General features: G+C 40.1%; 1 protein-coding gene across 1 annotated transcript in view; it reads left to right on the top strand.

Annotated features, from left to right (window-relative positions):
* The window catches only part of LOC108719434 (collagen alpha-1(XXII) chain), a 165,231-nt gene that overhangs the window by 90,730 nt on the left and 52,351 nt on the right, over positions 1-22,150 (top strand). Inside the window, exons 14-23 of the mRNA XM_018268284.2 lie at positions 158-211; positions 1,691-1,744; positions 4,098-4,151; positions 5,981-6,025; positions 14,629-14,682; positions 15,919-15,972; positions 17,750-17,794; positions 18,928-18,957; positions 19,408-19,461; positions 21,725-21,778. Coding sequence (XP_018123773.1) covers positions 158-211; positions 1,691-1,744; positions 4,098-4,151; positions 5,981-6,025; positions 14,629-14,682; positions 15,919-15,972; positions 17,750-17,794; positions 18,928-18,957; positions 19,408-19,461; positions 21,725-21,778 — 498 coding nt within the window. The remainder of the gene's footprint in view (positions 1-157; positions 212-1,690; positions 1,745-4,097; positions 4,152-5,980; positions 6,026-14,628; positions 14,683-15,918; positions 15,973-17,749; positions 17,795-18,927; positions 18,958-19,407; positions 19,462-21,724; positions 21,779-22,150) is intronic.

Raw genomic sequence — 22,150 nt, 5'->3', positions numbered from 1 at the left:
AAACTACACTATGGGCAGATATATGATTGGCCAACATATAATGCCAAGCTGCCATAAAGGTTACAACATGGTAACAAAATAAACATCTTCTTTACTTTACTTAAACATGTTGCTTAAGTAATGTACAGTCACTAACATAATGTATTACTTTCTTTAGGGATCTATTGGTTTATCTGGGGCTTTTGGAAGAGAAGGGGCCAAAGGAGAGAGAGTAAGAGATCTTTTGATATTTCAGCCACAAATACCACATTCATACACTGTATTCTTAATATTGTTGATGTATATATATGATCTCATGATTTCCACAAAGATGAATTATATCACCACACCCTGCTATAGGTCCAGGCGTACCCAGGGCACAAATAAACACTTACCCCAAATCTCCCCCTAACTGACCTTCAGACTGGGCCCCCTTAGCTCATAACAAGGTTACAGATATATAGAAACATTGGGGTAACAGTCACCCTGCTATAGTTCCAGGGGTACCCAGGGCACAAATAAACACTCACCCCAAATCTCCCCCTAACTGACCTTCAGACTGGGCCCCCTTAGCTCATAACAAGGTTACAGATATATAGAAACATTGGGGTAACAGTCATCCTGCTATAGTTTCAGGGGTACCCAGAGCACAAATAAGCACTCACCCCAAATCTCCCCCTAACTGGCCTTCATGCTGGGCCCCCTTAGCTCATAACAAGGTTACAGATATATAGAAACATTGGGGTAACAGTCACCCTGCTATAGTTCCAGGGGTACCCAGGGTACAAATAAGCACTCACCCCAAATCTCCCCCTAACTGGCCTTCAGGCTGGGCTCCCTTAGCTCATAACAAGGTTACAGATAACTAGAAACATTGGGGTAACAGTCACCCTTTTATAGTTCCAGGGGTACCCAGGGTACAAATAAGCACTCACCCCAAATCTCCCCCTAACTGGCCTTCAGACTGGGCCCCCTTAGCTCATAACAAGGTTACAGATATATATAGAAACATTGGGGTAACAGTCATCCTGCTATAGTTTCAGGGGTACCCAGAGCACAAATAAGCACTCACCCCAAATCTCCCCCTAACTGGCCTTCAGGCTGGGCCCCCTTAGCTCATAAAAGGTTACAGATATATAGAAACATTGGGGTGTCACCCTGCTATAGTTCCAGGGGTACCCAGGGCACAAATAAACACTCACCCCATATCTCCCCCTGACTGGCCTTCAGGCTGGGCCCCCTTAGCTCATAACAAGGTTACAGATATATAGAAACATTGGGTTGTCACCCTGCTATAGTTTCAGGGGTACCCAGGGCACAAATAAACACTCACCCCATATCTCCCCCTGACTGGCCTTCAGGCTGGGCCCCCTTAGCTCATAACAAGGTTACAGATATATAGAAACATTGGGGTAACAGTCACCCTGCTATAGTTTCAGGGGTACCCAGGGCACAAATAAACACTCACCCCAAATCTCCCCCGAATTGGCCTTCAGACTGGGCTGCCTTAGCTCATAACAAGGTTACAGATAACTAGAAACATTGGGGTAACAGTCACCCTGTTATAGTTCTATAATATCATCTTGTATCTAGGCTTTGTTAGAGGATACTGGGAATTGCACCTCATCCTACAGACTCATGATGTTTGTCAGGGCTAGTGCACATAGACATTTCATTTTAATGTGTGTTTGTTTGTTGTTTTGTTTTTTAGGGAGACAGGGGTGAGAAGGGTGAAACCGGCATTGCAGGCCCCCCTGGGCTTCAGGTAAACTTCATTTTTAATTAATAGTTCAATACATTTAATGAATAAGTGCAACTTAACGAGGCCAGACACGTAGCAGCAGCATCTTTTCAGGTCAGATTAATTTGAGAGTTTCATTTCAGCCTGGGTTTCACAGCTAAAAAGGAACATAGGGAAGGACCTTGGGAATCAATATGAAAACATAAAAACCTGACATCAGAAGTTCAGCATCAAAGACGTGTGAGGTGCAATAGAGACAATGTCCTCCGAGATGGGAATATTGTGCTGAGCTTGACCAACGCTGAACTACTGCACTAAGTACATGGAAGTCTGTAAACTTAGAAATGAGATACGGATTTAGAGAAAGACCCCTGGTTTAGGTGATTTTAGGGGAAGATTGAAGCTAATTATGGAAACCCACATTAAGTATGAGTAGGGTTTTTAAATCCATACATGTTCTATTTTTATCAAGGACACCATATAGTCAATTTATTATACTTTATTTATATAGTACAAGTATTGGACCTGTTATCTAGAATGCTTGGGACCTGGGGTTTTCCAGATAACTGATATTTCCATAATATCACACCCTAAGTCTACTAAAAAATCATTTAAACATTAAATAAACCTAATAGGCCGCTTTTGCTTCCAATAAGGGTTAATTACATCTTAGTTGGGATCAAGTACAAGTTACTGTTTTATTATTACAGAAAAAAGGAAACATTTGGATTATTTGGATAACATGGAGTCTATGGGATATGGCCTTTCCGTAATTTGGAGCTTTCCAGATAACGCGTTTCCGAATAATGGACCACTTACCTGTACTGACATATACCACAGTGATTTAAAGAGATTATATATCATTAACAGCTGTCCCTGCCCCAGTGGAGTTTACAATTTAATTTCCCTTTCACATTTACTAGGGTCAGTTTTATTAGATGTCAAGTAACCTGCCTGCATGTTTTTGGCACATAGCATATGGGGAAAGAGTTTCCAAAGGAAAACCCACAGAAAATGCACACACCTTGTTGACTTGAACCTGTGGCAACCTTTTTGCCAGGTCAACCACTGAGCCACCATACTTAGCTTGTACAACAAGGCAGCAGTCATTCCTGATTACACAATGCCCATGTTATATTATGATCAGAAGACATTCAGGAGAAGCTTCCAATCTATACCCACTTCACAACCATCGATCATTATGACCTATGCCCTTATGTTATGGGCCAACTCAGTTCTACCACAACCTCAAAACGTTTTTGTTCTTTTAGGACCTTCACATCATACTCTTAGTGGTTCCTCTGGTCTTTTGTCTTCAAGTTACAAGGTCTAAAGAACCTCTTATACCCCCTCTATGCCAAGATCGCATCCCAGTCTGTATTAAACCACACCCATTCCCTAAGTCCTAGCCCATTTGGGGTCCACATTTGGTAACAGTACTGCTTAAATTAATACAAAGCTGATCATCTACTGATGAGGATGCAACAGATGTATTGGATCTATGACCCAACAGGTGTGGATACAACCTTAACTGAAGGGAAATGATGGGTGATTTTTGTATTTATGATGGACCTACTGTACATCTAACCCATTCCTTCTCAACCTGGGCCTAACCTGGCCCAAGTTTGATTATATCACCCAAGAAGGCAGGTTATTAGTGTAAAGTCACCTTGGGGAAATGGCCTTGTTAAAATGTAGGCCCACAACTCACCCCTAATGTCCTACTAATCTATTCTGACTTCAGTTGTTCAGAAGAACTAGACGTTCTTTAGAAGAACTGATGATTCCCTCAGTGTTCATTGAATAAAGCTGCCGAGGACTGACTGATAGGGATCAGCTCATGACTCTATACTCCGGAAATGTACAGAAACTTCAATGTATAGAGCATTGTCTAATGAATCATGGGACCCCCCAACTGGCTTACAGGAAATGTGATAATTTGTGCTGGGAAAGTTCAGAGAAACAATACCATTTTTGTTAGTGGTTTTCTTAAGAAATTCATATTCCGGACGGTTTTGATATGAGATTAGCATCAGCCTATGGTTGGTTCCAGGACAAGTATCCATTGTATCATCATTATTCCCAGAGGAAGTGTCACAGTTAACAATTACCCATACAACTATTTTATGCAAAAATTCAACTGATTCACTGGTGTTTTTATGAATATTATCATTTAAATCAGTAGCCAATATGTCACATTTGTTTAAAGGGCAAGTATTCGCTATTAGGGAAACAAGTTTTTTTTTTAATAAGGTTTATTAAATCAAGTTGTTGGTTATAAATTGTGAATTGGACAGCAGGAACATGACTCCACAGCATCTAATCTAATTTTGTTTCTAATTCACTACATTCATTGCCTATTTTTCCCCAACTAAAGGGATTAGAAGGACCAAGAGGACCATCTGGAACTTCTGGCCCAGTCGGGTCTCCTGTAAGTTATATTTTATAAGTGGAATGCAGCACTTTTTCTGTTTAGTATTATGATTTCTAATCATGAACTTCTGCTGAAAGTTATGCTTGGGATAATGTTTCCATATTGTAAAATACAAGGGCAGTAGGAATTTGATGACTGTGAATGTTATTATCCTTAGATTTATAATGGGTACATTATGTCTTATATTACAGGTTCTTCTTGGCTTTGTACATTATAAAGCTAATATGAATCCAATAATGTAACATTAGTTAGTTTCAGTGCATGGTGGAATAGTTTTTAAAATATGTGTGCAAATTTGGGCAAAGTACCAAAATAGCCAAATAGTTCCATTGAGGCTATTTATGTAACTGAGGGTCTGAGGTGCAAGAATACCTTGTACATTAAACTGTCATGGACCAGGCATAAAAGTACGTTCCCTTTGGGTGCTGCACCAATTGACTCTTCTTTGTAATAGAACAGAATGCCATATAAGATTGCCTTTAAGATTCCCATAATGTCCTGGGTCCAACTTGTGCAACATTTCAAAACAAGCACAAATCTTGCACCTATATTTTAGGCATAACATATTTTAGCAAACACAGTGGGAACACTTCGGGAAAAATTGGGACAAACACCGCATTGAGATAATGTTCACTAAATATGGTCCAATAAGTTATATTAATCTTTCTTTGGTGTGCATTTTGTTTAAACTTCATGCAGATCATGAGTCACTGGAATGGCAATTGTAGGAAAGAAGAGGGAATTAATAGGTTTAGCAGAGCAAGACGATGACAGTAGAGAAAGATGGAGACAAGGTGACAAGAGTAAGTCAAGATGGCAATAGCAGGATAAGATGGAGGTGGAAGGACAGGATGATGACAGTAGGGTACTTTGGAGACAAATTGACTACAGTAGAACAAGACAGAAATAATTGGGCAAGATGAAAACAATAAAGCAAAATGATGGTGACAGTAGGGCAAGATGACTAGAGTAGAGCAAGATGGTGACATTAGGGCAAGATAGAGACAAGATGGCTATAGTAGGATACAGCAGAAATGGAGCAAAATGAAGACAATATTTCAAAATGCCGAAGGAAAAGGAGAAGACTACGATAGAGTAAAATGTCAATAGTGTGTAACAAGATAGCAACAGTAGTAAAAGATGGAAACAGTATGGCAGGATGAAGACAGTAGGAAAGAGAGACAGTAGGACTAGATGGAGACAATAGTACATGATGGAGACAATAGAACAAGATGAAAACAGTAGGACAAGATGTAGAGAGTAGGGCAGAATGAATGCATTAGGTAAGATTGACTGTAGTACAAGATGGAGACAATATGACAAGAGGGAGACTGTACAACAAGATGGAGAAAGTAGGACACGTTGGAGACAGTAGGACAAGATGCAGTCAGTAGGAAAAGATGGAGACTATAGGGTTATATGAAGACTGTAGGGCATGATGGAGACAGTAGTACAAAATGGAGAGAGTAGTAGGAGATGGAAAGAGTAGGGAAAGATAGAGACTGTAGGGCAAGATGGAGAGAGTAGTACAATATGGAGAGAGTAGTATACGATGGAGAGACTAGTGCAAGATGGAGACAGTAAGGAAAGATAGCGACAGTAGGAAAAGATGGAGACTGTAGGTCAAGATTGGGATAAACATGCAGAGCTTCTGCTACTTTTTAAAGACAATTGAAGTTACCCACTGATGACTGAAGGGGTGCTGGATGTTTTAGGGCTAGGGGCTAGAAAATCTTACCTTGCCGAAAAAATGGTTCAACCAAGTCACTGCTAAAAAGGACCCTGAAGTCTGAGTCTGCTTTAATTTACTCTAATTTCTTATTTAGGGATTGCAAGGGGAAAGAGGAGAGAAGGGCTCCAGAGGGGAGAAGGTAAGAAACACAAGTCTTTCTTCTTTTATTCTTTCAGCAATTGTCTGACTTTCATTATGTCACAATCTGAATTTTACTTATGGGAGGGGGAACTCACACAGGACATTCATTACTAGGCAATTGTCCCTCCCAAGCAGAGAATCCCTCATGGACATGTTCCTTTAGAATAATTCAGTCTTTCAACAATTCAATTGTTGTTGCAGTTGGTTGTGTTTTCAGCGAAGCAATATAATGACTCTTACTAGACGATAAGTTATTGTATTTTTTTTATTGGTTTCTACTTGTCCTTGTTTGTTTCACTTCGGATATAACCAAGGGCAACATGAAGAACAGTAAGAAGTGCACACGTTTTAGTGGGAATATTGCAACTGTAAGTAGTTTAAAGAGGTTCTGCACCTTTAAATGAACTTTTAGTATGATGTAGAGAGGGATATCCTGAGACAATTTTCAATTGGTTTTCATTGTTTATTATTTGTGGTTTTGGAGTTATTTAGCTTTTTATTCAGCAGCTCTCCAGGTTGTAGTTTTAACAGTCTGGTTGCTATGGTTACCCTAGCAATCATGCATTGGTTTGAATAAGAGAGACGAATATAAATAGGAGAGGCCTGAATAGAAAGATGATTAATAAAAAGTAACAATAACAATACATTTTGGGGTCAGTGACCCCCATTTGAAGAAGGAAGAAGAAAGCAATTAATTTGAAAAACTATAAAGAATAAAAAATAAGGACTAATTGAAAAGTTGCTTGGATTTAGCCATTCTTTAACATACTAAAAGTTACCTTCAAGTGAACCACCTCTTTAATGTTTCAGATCGTTAGACTTGCTCAGTATTCGATTGAGTTAAACTAGAAGAGAAGTAAGTGCAACTAATGTATCAGACAGTTAGACACAGTCTGCCTGTTGTACTGAGATGATACAGGTATGGGATCTGTTATCTGAAAAGGCGGTATTTGTGATACAAGTAAAAATAACATCTGTACATCACTGCTGCCCCCTGCTGATAAATAAAGGTACTCCTGAGCTGTATCTATAAAATGTCTTTATAATACTATATAAATCTATAAATTGTACTTCTGTCCCATATTCGCCCAATAATTAACAGGCAATACCTTAATATAAAACATTACAGAAACCCTTGTTAGAAACTGAAATTGACTAGAAATGGTTTCTAAACTTAAACAGTTGACATGTTAAAGGGCAACTATTATTATTAATATGTATTTATATAGCACCAACATATTTCGCAGTATTGTGCCTTATTTATTAAAGCCAATTGTATTTCTTATATAGAATACTGATGATAATTGTGCTTAGTACAGGGAATACCTATGCTGCCATAGTTTTATGGGATCTCTCTGTACAGACTATGAGCAAACTTAGGGGGCTGTTCCTGCTGAATTGTGCTTAGTACAGGGGAATACCTATGCTGCCATATTTTTATGGGATCTCTCTGTACAGACTATGAGCAAACTTAGGACTGTTCCTGCTGAATTGTGCTTAGTACAGGGAATACCTATACTGCCATAGTTTTATGGGATCTCTCTGTACAGACTATGAGCAAACATAATTCTGGCATATTATGCTGAGAGATTTAGAATCTGTGGTAGTTTCCGGTTCCCATAGAAGAATAAATAAACCAGGGTAGAGGAGTGGGTGTGGGCAGGCGCCTATTTGGCGCAACTTCAGAAGAATCTCATTTTCTTGCGGCCAAGGAATATTGTTTCCAGATAAGAGAAAATCTTCCGCCTCTTTTCCGAGGAATAAAAAGATCTGTCAGAGATAAAGATATTTAAAACCAATTTTGTTTCTTTCTTGTCTGACTTTCCCCCCCTGAAACACTACAAGCCGCTTGTCAGGAAACAATGTCTTTCTGATTATTTCTGTAGGGAACCAATTTTGCTTCAAAACAATTTGCCAATGTGTTAATTTAAACCTTCCCTTATGTTCCTGAAAGTGCCGCAGGCTCCTCTCCTACAATAGAATTTCCTCATTGTTCTGCCTCTGCCAGACTGTCAGCTCTTCTACTGTCCAATCCAACCTTAAGAGTCGCCAACACATGCCGATTATATCTTATCTGTCACCATCTGACTGGCCACCCATGTTATTAGAGTACATTCAAATCTGAGTATCACTCATGTATTATAAGGGATAATGTACCCCTACTGTAAATGATAAGGATATTAGAAGTCACTGAGGGGTTGTTCTGTGACTATATAAAGACACAAGGCTGCAGGCTGAGTTATACAGGGAACTCTGAGTATCACTCACGTATTATAAGGGATAATGTACCCCCTACTGTAAATGATAAGGATATTAGAAGTCACTGAGGGGTTGTTCTGTGACCATATAAAGGCACAAGGCTGCAGGCTGAGATATACAGAGAGCTCTGAGTATCACTCTTGTATTATAAGGGATAATGTACCCCCTACTGTAATTGATAAGGATATTAGAAGTCACTGAGGGGTTGTTCTGTGACCATATAAAGGCACAAGGCTGCAGGCTGAGTTATACAGGGAACTCTGAGTATCACTTATGTATTATAAGGGATAATGTACCCCCTACTGTAAATTATAAGGATATTAGAAGTCACTGAGGGGTTGTTTTGTGACCATATAAAGACACAAGGCTGCAGGCTGAGATATACAGAGAGCTCTGAGTATCACTCTTGTATTATAAGGGATAATGTACCCCCTACTGTAATTGATAAGGATATTAGAAGTCACTGAGGGGTTCTGTGACCATATAAAGGCACAAGACTGCAGGCTGAGTTATACAGGGAACTCTGAGTATCACTCATGTATTATAAGGGATAATGTACCCCCTACTGTAAATGATAAGGATATTAGAAGTCACTGAGGAGTTGTTCTGTGACCATATAAAGGCACAGGACTGCAGGCTGAGTTATACAGGAACTCTGAGTATCACTCATGTATTATAAGGGATAATGTACCCCCTACTGTAAATGATAAGGATATTAGAAGTCACTGAGGGGTTGTTCTGTGACCATATAAAGACACAAGACTGCAGGCTGAGTTATACAGGAAACTCTGAGTATCACTCATGTATTATAAGGGATAATGTACCCCCTACTGTAAATGATAAGGATATTAGAAGTCACTCAGGGGCTGTTCTGTGACCATATAAGGGCACAAGGCTGCAGGCTGAGTTATACAGGGAACTTTGAGTATCACTCATGTATTATAAGGGATAATGTACCCCCTACTGTAAATGATAAGGATATTAGAAGTCACTGAGGGGTTGTTCTGTGACCATATAAAGGCACAAGGCTGCCAGCTGAGTTATACAGGGAACTCTGAGTATCACTCATGTATTATAAGGGATAATGTACCCCCTACTGTAAATGATAAGGATATTAGAAGTCACTGAGGGGTTGTTCTGTGACCATATAAAGGCACAAGGCTGCAGGCTGAGTTATACAGGGAACTCTGAGTATCACTCATGTATTATAAGGGATAATGTACCCCCTACTGTAAATGATAAGGATATTAGAAGTCACTAAGGGGTTGTTCTGTGACCATATAAAGGCACAAGGCTGCAGGCTGAGTTATACAGGGAACTCTGAGTATCACTCATGTATTATAAGGGATAATGTACCCCCTACTGTAAATGATAAGGATATTAGAAGTCACTGAGGGGTTGTTCTGTGACCATATAAAGGCACAAGGCTGCAGGCTGAGTTATACAGGGAACTCTGAGTATCACTCATGTATTATAAGGGATAATGTACCCCCTACTGTAAATGATAAGGATATTAGAAGTCACTGAGGGGTTGTTCTGTGACCATATAAAGACACAAGGCTGCAGGCTGAGTTATACAGGGAACTCTGAGTATCACTCATGTATTATAAGGAATAATGTACCCCCTACTGTAAATGTTTTTTTGTTCAATTGAATTACAACTGAAAAACTGTAGCTCCCCATCTTCTTTTCTGCTGATTCACTGCACATGCTCTGTGCTGTTAATATTTATTTCTATCCCCTGACTTTTCTCATCTGTGGGGAGAGGGAGAAAAAAGGGGGGAAAAAAGGGAAACAACACTGTTAATTCTCTACACCCTAATATTTTTATCCATGGGGTATAGAAAACGAACGGGAAAACATGACAGGGGGCCAGAAGACATATTCATCTAAAAACTTTTACAAAAAGCATTAACAAAAAACATGTTAGGCTAAAATTTTCATTGAGGCCCTTTAGGGCCAGCGTTTTGAGTCGCCAGATCCATTAATTAAGTCATTACCTTTATCCATCTGCACCACTTCTGATATCAGCCATCTTAGCTATAGGGATATATTATGTTTCATATCAAAAAAATGCTTCATTAGTGGTGTCTCTTTCTTAAACTTCTCTTTCTCTTTCTCTTTTGCTCCAGTACTTTTTGGGCCTCTGGTTTGTAATTTCTTATAACATTCTTTAAAGGTTTTTGCTGCACATGTAATTGTATCCTGATGAAGGGAGGTTGTACCCCCCGAAACGTTCATGTTGGTGATATATAGTGAATAAAGTACCCCCTCTTGTAAAATATAAGGATATTATAAGTTACAGAGGAGTTTCATGACCATATAAAAGTACGAGGCCGAAGGCCGAGTGTTTTTATACAGGTCATGGAACTCCGAGGTAACTTCTAATATCCTCATATTTTGCAACTGGGGGTACTTTATTTATTATAATACACAAATTTCAGTGAGTCATGTGACAGAAATGACATCAGAACTCACCGTTTATAACTGATGACATCACTACTAACCGTTTATAAGGATATAATTTACAGGATATTCATGGCTTTTGTGTATTATAAATCAATAAAGAAGCGGCACTTTCCCCACTGCAGAAATTTGTGTGTGTGGGGATCCATGAACAAAAAGCCCCTTATAATCGCCCCAACATCATTGCCCCCTCATAATTTCCCCAACATCATTGCACCCTCATAATTTCCCCAGCATCATTGCCCCCTCATAATTTCCCCAACATCATTGCTCCATCATAATTTCCCCAACATCATTGCTCCATCATAATTTCCCCAACATCATTGCCCCCACATAATTTCCCCAACATCATTGCTCCATCATAATTTCCCCAACATCATTGCCCCTCTTAATTTCCACAGCATCATTGCCCCCTCATAATTTCCCCAACATCATTGCCCCCTCATAATTTCCCCAACATCATTGCTCCATCATAATTTCCCCAACATCATTGCTCCATCATAATTTCCCCAACATCATTGCCCCCTCATAATTTCCCCAACATCATTGCCCCCTCATAATTTCCCCAACATCATTGCACCCTCATAATTTCCCCAACATCATTGCCCCCTCATAATTTCCCCAACATCATTGCACCCTCATAATTTCCCCAGCATCATTGCCCCCTCATAATTTCCCCAACATCATTGCTCCATCATAATTTCCCCAACATCATTGCTCCATCATAATTTCCCCAACATCATTGCCCCCACATAATTTCCCCAACATCATTGCTCCATCATAATTTCCCCAACATCATTGCCCCTCTTAATTTCCACAGCATCATTGCCCCCTCATAATTTCCCCAACATCATTGCCCCCTCATAATTTCCCCAACATCATTGCTCCATCATAATTAACCCAACATCATTGCTCCATCATAATTTCCCCAACATCATTGCCCCCTCATAATTTCCCCAACATCATTGCCCCCTCATAATTTCCCCAACATCATTGCCCCCTCATAATTTCCCCAGCATCATTGCCCCCTCATAATTTCCCCAACATCATTGCTCCATCATAATTTCCCCAACATCATTGCCCCCTCATAATTTCCCCAACATCATTGCTCCATCATAATTTCCCCAACATCATTGCTCCATCATAATTTCCCCAACATCATTGCCCCCTCATAATTTCCCCAACATCATTGCTCCATCATAATTTCCCCAACATCATTGCTCCATCATAATTTCCCCAACATCATTGCCCCCTCATAATTTCCCCAACATCATTGCTCCATCGTAATTTCCCCAACATCATTGACCCCTCATAATTTCCCCAACATCATTGACCCCTCATAATCGCCCGAACATCATTGACCCGTTATAATTGCCTCACTCCTTTTTGCATTGGGTGATTAAGAAAAGTGAAAGGATGACAAACATATGCAGGTTCCTGGCCAAAAGGGTTTCATTGGGTTTAAAGCTCTGGTGATACAAGGAACAACGCTGGATGGTAAGTCATGAACAGGACCATGAACAATATATAAATGTTGATTGGGGAGATTATAAAGACTGGAAAGAACAGTTTACAAAGACCACGTTGGGCTGTGGTGGAGATCCTTTAAAGTCAAGTCCCAATTTGATTTAGCCCACTAGTTGGGCAGTGAAATTATTAAAGCTTTTTTTGGGAGGCACAATGTTCCCCCTAAATTTCGTGCCTTACTTGCAACCAGACCAGTCCCTACACCATTTCCATTGCTATCCCCCATGATAGAATTAGTTCAAGATGCATGTATCCAGTGGCACAACTCAATGTTATTGGACCCTATAGCAAATTCATTTTAGGGCCCCCAAAATATCCAGAGGTTATATTGAAAATGCACAAAAATAAGGGGTCCCCTATACCTCTTGCCCTCCCTGCAACCTCAGGGTCACAGTTACCCCCTGCCTGCATCTAAAACCACATACTTGAGCTCTGTACTGGGGTTTATGACCAGCCCTCTTGCTAATTTCACGCAGTCCTGCAATGGGTCGAGTAACTGCGGAAGACTTGCAAGGTGGTCGGGCTTTGGGCAGAAATTTGTGATTGTCAGATTGTGCAGGTAGTCCATAGGTAACCTGTTTGGGTACCCGGCTATGTTGCAGGATTAAACCCTCCTGCCCTCCCCTGAGTTGTTGGCAAATATTCTTGCACTAGCAGAATATACTCTGACGTGGTCACTTACTGTTACCAGTGATGTCACTTCCTGTTACCAGTGATGCCACTTCCTGTTACCAATGACTTCACTTACGGTTACCAGTGACATCACTTCTGGTTTTGCGGGCGCAGGTCGGGGGGGTAAGTAAGCTATCAGCAGGTCAGGTTGGGTAGCGGGTCAGGGTGGCTGAGCATACTGGGTTGAGGGCACAAGTTGGCTTGCGGTTCATTGGGTCTGGATCAGGTACAGGTTTGCCTGAAGGGACCCGTGCAGAACTCTAATGCAGTATGCATATTAACATTAGGGATATACTGAATTCAGGATTTGGTTAGGAATTCAGCCAGGACTCTTTTTAGCATGATTCTGCCAAATAGTGCGTAGCCAAACCAATTCCTTAAAATCCTGTGACATTTCATCAGATGAACAAGGAAAAGTATTTATAGATGTAAATATATTTTTATTTTTGTAGCGCTCCTTGAGGAAAAGACACTGTACAGCAGGACAATAAATTAGTAGAACGCACAGGGGGTCACTGCAATAGTAAATACAAATAAGTATAAAAATACAATACACATAAATATAATGTATTGCTACAATACAGATTATGTGCTTAGTGTCAAAGAGACAAAAGGATGGAGGTCCCTGCCCCATAGAGCTTACAGTCTAAATGGGAGGGTAATTTATAGACACAAATTGGGGGATATTAAGTGCTGTAGGCTACAGTGGGTGACACATATACAAATAAGTGGTTTTGTATGTAAATTAGGGTTCGGATCTGCTTGGGGATTTGACTGAATCCTTCATAAACTGATGGATCCAGCTGATTCCCAAAATAGTGGGTTTGGTTTATCCCTAACTGACACAGGGAAACCCTGGAGCAACCAACACCCTAGAGGTGGCATTTGTTCCAGAATTCCCACAACAGACGCAGAGAACTTGTATTTAAAGGGGTTGTTCACCTTTGAATTAACTGTTAGTATGATGTAGAGAGAGATATTCTGAGACAATTTGCAGTTGGCCTTCATTTTTTATTACTTGTAGTTTTTGAGTTATTTAGCTTTTTATTCAGCAGCTCTCCAGTTTGCAGATTCAGCCATCTGGTTGCTAGGGTCCAAATTCCCCTAGCAATCATGGACTGCTATGAATAAGAGACTGGAATATGAATAGGAGAGGCCTGAATTGAAAGATCAATAATAAAAATTTGTAGCCTTACAGAGCATTTGATTTTTTAGATGGGGTCAGTGACCCCCATTCTAAAGCTGGACACTATAAAAAAAAATAAATGAAGACCATTTGGAAAGTTGCTTAGAATTAGTCATTCTATAACATAATAAAATGTTAAATTAAAGGTGAAGCACCCATTTAAAGGCTTGGGCTCAGGCATAAATACCTCCTGGGTGGGATTGTAGGGCAGTATTCAGAGTAAAATGTATAATTTAAACCCCAGAATACAGGATTCCCCAAGTGGTTCCATTGTGACGTCACCATTCAGCCTGTCTCTGCAGAAGTTGACATTAAACACATTGATCTGCTGCAGGGAGAATGATTTACGTACAAATAATCGTTGTTGAGGGAACGGCAAATCTTTCTAACGAGTCAATGAAAGTGTATCATTGAACCATATTTATCAGTCTGAATCAACTTCATGGGAAGGAAATTTAATGTACAAATGCTCCTTGTTTCTATTCTCCCAGGGTGAACATGGAATAGATGGGTTTCCTGGAAAGATGGGCCCAGAAGGGAGAGAGGTAAGTACTGCACCAACATCTCTATTCTATATACTATATGGGTAGGGCTAAGATATCAAGGCATTTTCACAGTAGGTGGATGACTGCAAGTCAACATCCATGCAGTTGGTTATGGACAATAATATGATTCATATGTCACCTGTCTGGTTTTGACCCAGAGAGCCCGGTTTTTTGAAGGGCTATCTGGGTCAAAACTACCTGCCTATTTTTCCAAGTTAGAAAAACAGAGCAGGATTCCCTGAGATTGACAAGGCGATCAGCCAATTGCCATGTAGGGTTGTCCCCTTTTTTTTGGGTGAAAACGGACAGGGGGCAGGCCGATGACATAGGGGGGTAGCCAGTTATGCTGGGGGGCAGGGCAGGTGATGTCGGGAGGCTGGTGATGTCAGGGGCGGGGCTGATGACGTAGCAATCAGCGATTGGCTGATTGACAAACCATTCCCTTCAATGTCTGGTCCGGATTTCCTAATTTGTTTTCCCTTCCAAAAACCGGGCTGTCTGGGTGAAATCTGGACAGATGGCAACTAGTGATGGGTGAATTTGTCCCGTTTTGTTTCGCCACAAAATTTGTGAATTTCCCTGGCGAAAAATTATTGAAACACATTGAAGTCGCCGGCAACGAAACACAGCAATTCACCGCAAAATCTGGCATCACTAGTGGTAAACCTATCGCCACATCATAGCCCCGCCCCCAGCATCAAGTCCCGCCCCTGCTGCGTCCTGCCCTGTTATGTCCCGGCCCTGTCTCCCACTACATCACGGTCCCGCCTCCCCACCGGAGTTAGTGGGAAGGAAAGGGCCCTAAATATGAATGAAAGGTTGCCATTTTTCTGTTTAGAGTTTCAGAATTATAATATTTCATACTGTTTCCTTCTCAACTTCTCACTATCTGGATCCATCCTCTGACTCACAATGTCATGGTGCAACCAAGTGGGCAGCAAATCCTTTTATTTCTTATACATTATCTTCCACATCGCTGCTCAGCACGCTGAAATAAATGACCCCCACGCAGGTTCATCTGCAGGGCAGTGGCAGAGGATGGGTAGATTGACAAGACTGAAGCCCTTCTATTAAACCAATTAAGTATCACTGTTCTCCGAGGGATATCTCCTCTTTAAATAGCAATGTACAATTACAGTTTGTAAGAAGAGAGCAAGTGATGATGGGCCGTGACTCATTCCTATGTCTTTGAGTTATTTTCAGCAAACAAGCAGTGATTAATACCTTTCATTACAGGGTCCTAAGGGCAGCACTGGGTTACCAGGTGCACATGGACATAAAGGAGAAAGGGTAAGTAACATGGATGCGGCAACTGTTAGGGAAGACAACAAAGATATGAAGGATTATAGTTACATAGTTGAGTTGGGTTGAAAAAAAACACCAAAGTCCATCAAGTTCAAATGAAACCCAGTGCCTATACAACACTCATCCTGACCTATTTACACAGTCACATATATAAACTATATATACACATATCTATACTTACATTACATATCAGTATCACAATAGCCTTTATTCTTATCCAAGAAATCATCCAAGCCCCTCTTAAAGGCATTAATAAAATTAACATCACAAAATCATCTGGCAGGACATTCCATAACCTCACTGTCCTCACTGTGAAGAACCACCTACTCTATTTAGAAAGTTCTTTTCCTCTAGTCTGAAGGGATGGCCTCTGGGGCAGTGATCATTTTAATGGGACTAAAGTTCCTCCACTATCTGTCTATAACCGCCAATAGTTTATATCTTCCAACCCTTTCACTAGTTTAGTTGCACTCTCATAGCTCATTAATGTCCTTCTTAACTGAAGCCTTAAAACTGTCCCCATACTCCAGATGAGGCCTCACCAGGGACCTATAAAAAGGCAAATTATGTTTTCATCCCTTGAGTTAATGCCCTTTTTTATAGACAGAACTTTTTTACTTAAGCTTAGGTTTAGTAGCCACAGAATGACACTGCCCAGAATTAGACAACTTGTTATGTACCAAAATCCTCGGATCCTTCTCAGTTAAGGAAACTCCCAACACACTGCCATTTAGTGTATAACTTGCATTTATATTATTTTTGATATAGTGCATAACCTGCATTTATGGAGCTTATAGTTCTGCACAATTTAGTATCATCAGCAAAAATAGAAACAGTACTTTCAATGGCCACCTCCAGGTCATTAATAAACAAGTTGAAAAGCAAGGGACCTAGTACAGAGCCCTGCGGTACTCCACTAACAACAATGGTCCAATTAGAAAATGTTCAGTTTACCAGACAGTTCTCTATACAGGTACTAATACTATGTTTTAGGCCAATATTCTTTAATTAACCAGTAGCTGTGTGGCACTGTATCAAATTCTTTACATAAGTCTAAGTGGATCACATTCACTGCCATCCTAGAGTCAAGGTTCCTGCTCACCTCTTCATAAAAGGAAATTAAATTAGTTTGGCAAGATCTGTTAAGCATACGGTAAGCATTATCTTGATGCTGCCATAATAGTCTTCTGCAGAAACCGTGGAGGCTGGTGCATAGAGAATGAAATGTTACTTTCCAAGATTTGGTATATCCTAGTATTTCATGGAACGAAAGAAGAAAGAATTACCTAAGCAGAGAACACTAAGTAATCAACTTACCAGCAACCTCTTTTACTTATCAAGCACTTTTCATGCACTTAGATTCCTGAGATGTCTGCAAATAACAATGACTCAGTATTACTGTGTCAGCTTTTAGTGCATGGCTCCTTATTATGTCTGTTTTCATAGAAATTGCTGTTTTAACAGTCACAGTTTTTCGACCTGAGTTTTCCGCTTAGCCAGCAGATGGTCGGTGCAGAGCAATTTTACAGAATACTATTAAGATAATTGCTTTCATGTAATTATATTACACCCTAAGTATACAGGCACCCAAGAAGGAATCCTATTAGCTCACAGATGATACATTGTTCTGGGCCAACAGGCTTTTGCCAGATAAATTGCCCTATCGCTCAAGTATTAGGAGAAGGCACAAACTCTGTTTGAATATTTGCCACAGTAAATTGAGAGGGTTTCATTAAAAATCTAATTATCATTTTATTTGCAGGGTGAAAAAGGAGAAGCTGGACCTCCAGGACTGCCAGGCAATGCTGTAAGGAGTTTTGGTGCTTTAATTTTAGGGCAATGGTTGGCATAAAGGAAGACAATTGGACAATTGGACAATTTATTTATGTCAATTGTAGGGAGAATTAATTCACATGCAGAAAATTCACCCTATAATAATGATGATGTAAAAGCCATGTCTCTTCCAATGTCTCCATTTTGGTGGAGAGACATATTTGTTACAGTTTTTTAGGATCTCAAGCATAGTGACCAATCGTGTAAGTAGAGGGGCCCTTTAGGGCACCTAGTAGGTGTAGGCATTGAATAACCAACCTTACCTCTTCATGTGTGCCTCAAATGTGTGTGTGTGGAGCCCTCAGCCCAAAGCCAAAGGTGACTTTTCCTTTAGAAGCCACCTTTGGCTTTGGGTTGAGGGCTCCACATCTCTGCTGTAATAAGGCTTGAGTATAATTTTAGAAGCATCATCTAGGGTCAGACCTTTCGAACCAGTGGTATTGGAATCATAGTTCTTGAAGTTAAAAATATCGGTTGGTCAGGGTTGGAGAGAGCAATGTAACCAGAACAGGGTATGTTTAGGGCAGGAAGAATGATTAAGAAGGCTAGAAATCCAACCACTGGTGATGGAAAGTAGTAAATAGAAAATAATCAAAACCATGGATTAGACAGAGAGTGCTTACCTTGGTACAAATGAGAAGTGGGTCCAAAAACAAAAACTGAACAGCCCAGGAAGAAGAAGCTATTATAACAGATCAATGTGCTTGTCTTCAAGAGTAGCAAGAAAGCCAAACATATGATACTGATTGAACATGACCATCCCCTGTTCTATGGAAATCCGGTGTAGTCTAGACCTGGCTGTCTTGCACCCCAGAATTAGCAAGAACATGACCTTGGCCATGTTCAGTGTAAGATGTCTGTCTTCCTTGAAGGAGTTACAAGCTGGAAGGAGTGTGACCTGTGCCACAGTACCATAGTTGCCTCCTTAACTGGTCACAGGTTGCCTGATGCCAGTGAGAAACAGGGGTCAGAACCCAAACTCAGTAGAATCTATGTATATGCATATATGGCAAATGTTCTTTGCATTTTTCTCAATGTAACCCTGAATATTCTGCAAGAAATAGAGTATGATATCTGTAATTTTCTTTTTTTTTCTGTTTCTATTAGGTGCAGATTGAAGGCCTAAAGGGAGAACAAGTAAGCTGCCATATATTCATTCCATTGCATTTATAAAGATAATGATCCCCAGCTTCAGACTCCCGGGGGTCTGGGCTGACCAGAGCTGTAGCATTAGGGGCCATCACCCCCTCGCTTCCCACACCAGCTACCACCCCCTCACCATCAGCATACTTCTTATTTCTTCATGTACCCATGATTGCAGCGGGGAGGTCAAGCAGTAGAAACTGGGTCTGGGCCGGTGGGGCCCACCAGGTTTTTTCAGGTGTTCCACCAGCCCAATCTGACTCTACAATCCCCATGTAGTGCTCTACATTTCACAGGGAAAAGTACCATTAACTACTCCATCTTTTGCATTCACTTAAAATAGTTAATTACTGGCACTTGTCATTTTAATGAGTCGTCTAAACAAAGACGGCTATTACATATTCCACATTTAAAAACAGGATTAATGATTTATTTTTTTCTCAGGGAATTCCTGGGCCCCGTGGTCCACAAGGTCTTATGGGGCCACCTGGAACTTCAGTAAGTATTACAATAAAATGTAATTAAGCAAAGTCGGTTGCTGAGCACAGGTTAAAATACCCTCAGTGTATGTTTTTCTAGTTCCAGTAACTAACCAATCAGCACGTAGCAATGACTAATATGCTGTTTAAACTGCAAACATATTGGTTTCTATGAGTTATTGTATAATGTCAAAATCAGAGGTCATTTAACCATTAGGGTACATTTGGGGTTGCTAATGTGTTAGGCACCCCCAAATTAATATAATCACTAACCTTAGATCCCAGACCAACACTCCTGTCCACTGAAATGTCCACCAACCTGGGTGCATTGACTAAGTCAATGCCCCAGAGATTCGTTGTACTGTCCCGAGTAGCTCACATGCACAGTAAAGTATCTTTATCAAACTTTATTAAAGATTCCGCACATGCCCTGTCCAAACACTAGAGGATTGTCAAATGAGGGCAGCCTGGTGCTGGAGTAATACCCTGGGTCAGTGCACTTTTCAGGAGAGGGGAGCCTTGGCCCAGTGCCTAAGGTTAACAATGTTATTCACCGGGTATCCCTATGGAGATTCTCATTCGTCCAGGCCATGATACACAGTATCTACTAGAGTTAAGTCTAAAGCAACTTTATCTACTGTACTTTAAACACTACTAGATATACTTTTCACTGGGTTGAACTGAAGAAGCCGCTCGGATGAGTGGTGAATGGTTTTCAAGGAAACTCAGAAAGTCCAGTTGGTATAGACTTAACTTTATTAGATATTGTATTCACTGGGTTGAACTTAAGAAGCCACTTGGATGAGGATGAAATGTTTTAAAAAAAAATCCAGTTTCTTTCGGCTTAACTCTACTCGATATTGTATTCACTGGGTTGAAAGTTCAGTTGCTTAAACTTAATTCTGCTAGATATTGTGTTCACTGGGTTGAACTGAAGAAGCTGCTCAGATGAGGGTGAAAGTCTAGTTGTTTTAGGCTTAACTCTACTAGATATTGTATTCACTGGGTTGAACTGAAGAAGCTGCTCGGAAGAGGGTGAAAGATAAGTTGCTTTAGGCTTATCTCTTCAAGAGATTGTCTTTACTGGGTTGATTTGAAGAAGCTGCTTGGATAGGGATGAAAGTCCAGTTGCTTCAGGCTTAACTCTACTAGAGATTTTATTCACTGGGTTGATCTGAAGAAGCCACTTGGATGAGGGTAAAATGTTTTCAAGAAAACTCAGAAAGTCTAGTTTCTTTAGGCTTAACTCTAATAGATATTGTATTCGCTGGGTTGAAAGTTCAGTTGCTTAAGCTTAATTCTGCTAGATATTGTGTTCACTGGGTTGAACTGAAGAAGCTGCTCAGATGAGGGTGAAAGTCTAGTTGTTTTAGGCTTAACTATACTAGATATTGTATTCATTGGGTTGAACTGAAGAAGCTGCTTGGTTGAGGGTGAAATGTTTTCAAGAAAACTCAGAAAGTTCAGTTGCTTAGGCTTAACTCTTCTAGATATTGTATTCACTGGGTTGAACTGAAGAAGCTGCTCGGATGAGGGTGAAAGTTAAGTTGCTTTAGACTTATCTCTACTAGAGATTGTCTTCACTGGGTTGAACTGAAGAAGCTGCTCAGATAAGGATGAAAGTCCAGTTGCTTCAGGCTTAACTCTACTAGAGATTTTATTCACTGGGTTGATCTGAAGAAGCCACTTGGATGAGGGTAAAACGTTTTCAAGAAAACTCAGAAAGTCCAGTTGCTATAGACTTAACTCTACTAGATATTGTATTCAAGAAATGCTAACTGCTGATTGGTTGCTATGGATTCCTAGACAAGTAGCAAACCTAAAACCACTAATTACATTACCCCCTTTTAAGACCTATGTGCTAAACCACATAATGTCCTATAGAGGTATAATAGCTTTATACCATATACAGTATTATATGTTTAATTTTTTAATTTACATTTTAAAATACAAAAAATTTCCCTGACCAGTAAATCTTACGGTCGTACAAAAGTTGCTCTTTATACTCAAAAACTTATCACTTTTGTTCAACACATCTTCTCACTTAAATTGGGTGAAATCAATTCACATGGGCGCCATGTTAGCAGGTCTTGTTTATAAATATCAATACAAATATACAGAGATGGAATGGCTGGGAGTAACGTAATGTATAACCGTATATGATATTGCATGTTATTTGTCAATACCAGAAGCAAACGGCAAGCAAATGTAAACGCACACAGCGTTATATACAATGTGTTAACCCTTTCACATGCTTATGGCTCGATACTTCTTTCCCAAAGGGACCAGAGGGCCCAAAAGGAAGCACCGGACTCCCAGGTCTTGAAGGGCAGAGGGTAAGTAAAAACAGAAACAATTATTGGTTGAAATATTTAAAAAACAAATCTGAAACTTGATGCTGCTAACAGGATATTACAGTAGAGCAGGGTTATTATATGTGTATATGCCTTACTCTCTAGTATGGAGGCTTTCCTTAGGGGAGATGCCTTATAATGTAAAATCCCTATCTTCAAAGGTCATTATAACATTATACCTCTGTGTTAATAACAAACAATAAAAAGAAACTTTTTAATGATTTTTTTTTCTCAGTAATATACACTTTTAATTAAAAAGTGCAATGTAATGAGGGTGAAAATAGATTTCATTTTACATGTGCCCGTACCTTCTTGGTACCTCAGGGGATTTGTGGGACAAGGTAAAGTTATTTA

The sequence above is a fragment of the Xenopus laevis genome, chromosome 6L, assembly GCF_017654675.1.
Source record: "Xenopus laevis strain J_2021 chromosome 6L, Xenopus_laevis_v10.1, whole genome shotgun sequence".
Classification (NCBI taxonomy): domain Eukaryota; kingdom Metazoa; phylum Chordata; class Amphibia; order Anura; family Pipidae; genus Xenopus; species Xenopus laevis.
The sequence above is the reverse complement of the archived record's forward strand: the minus strand, read 5'-3'. Positions and strand labels throughout refer to the sequence as shown.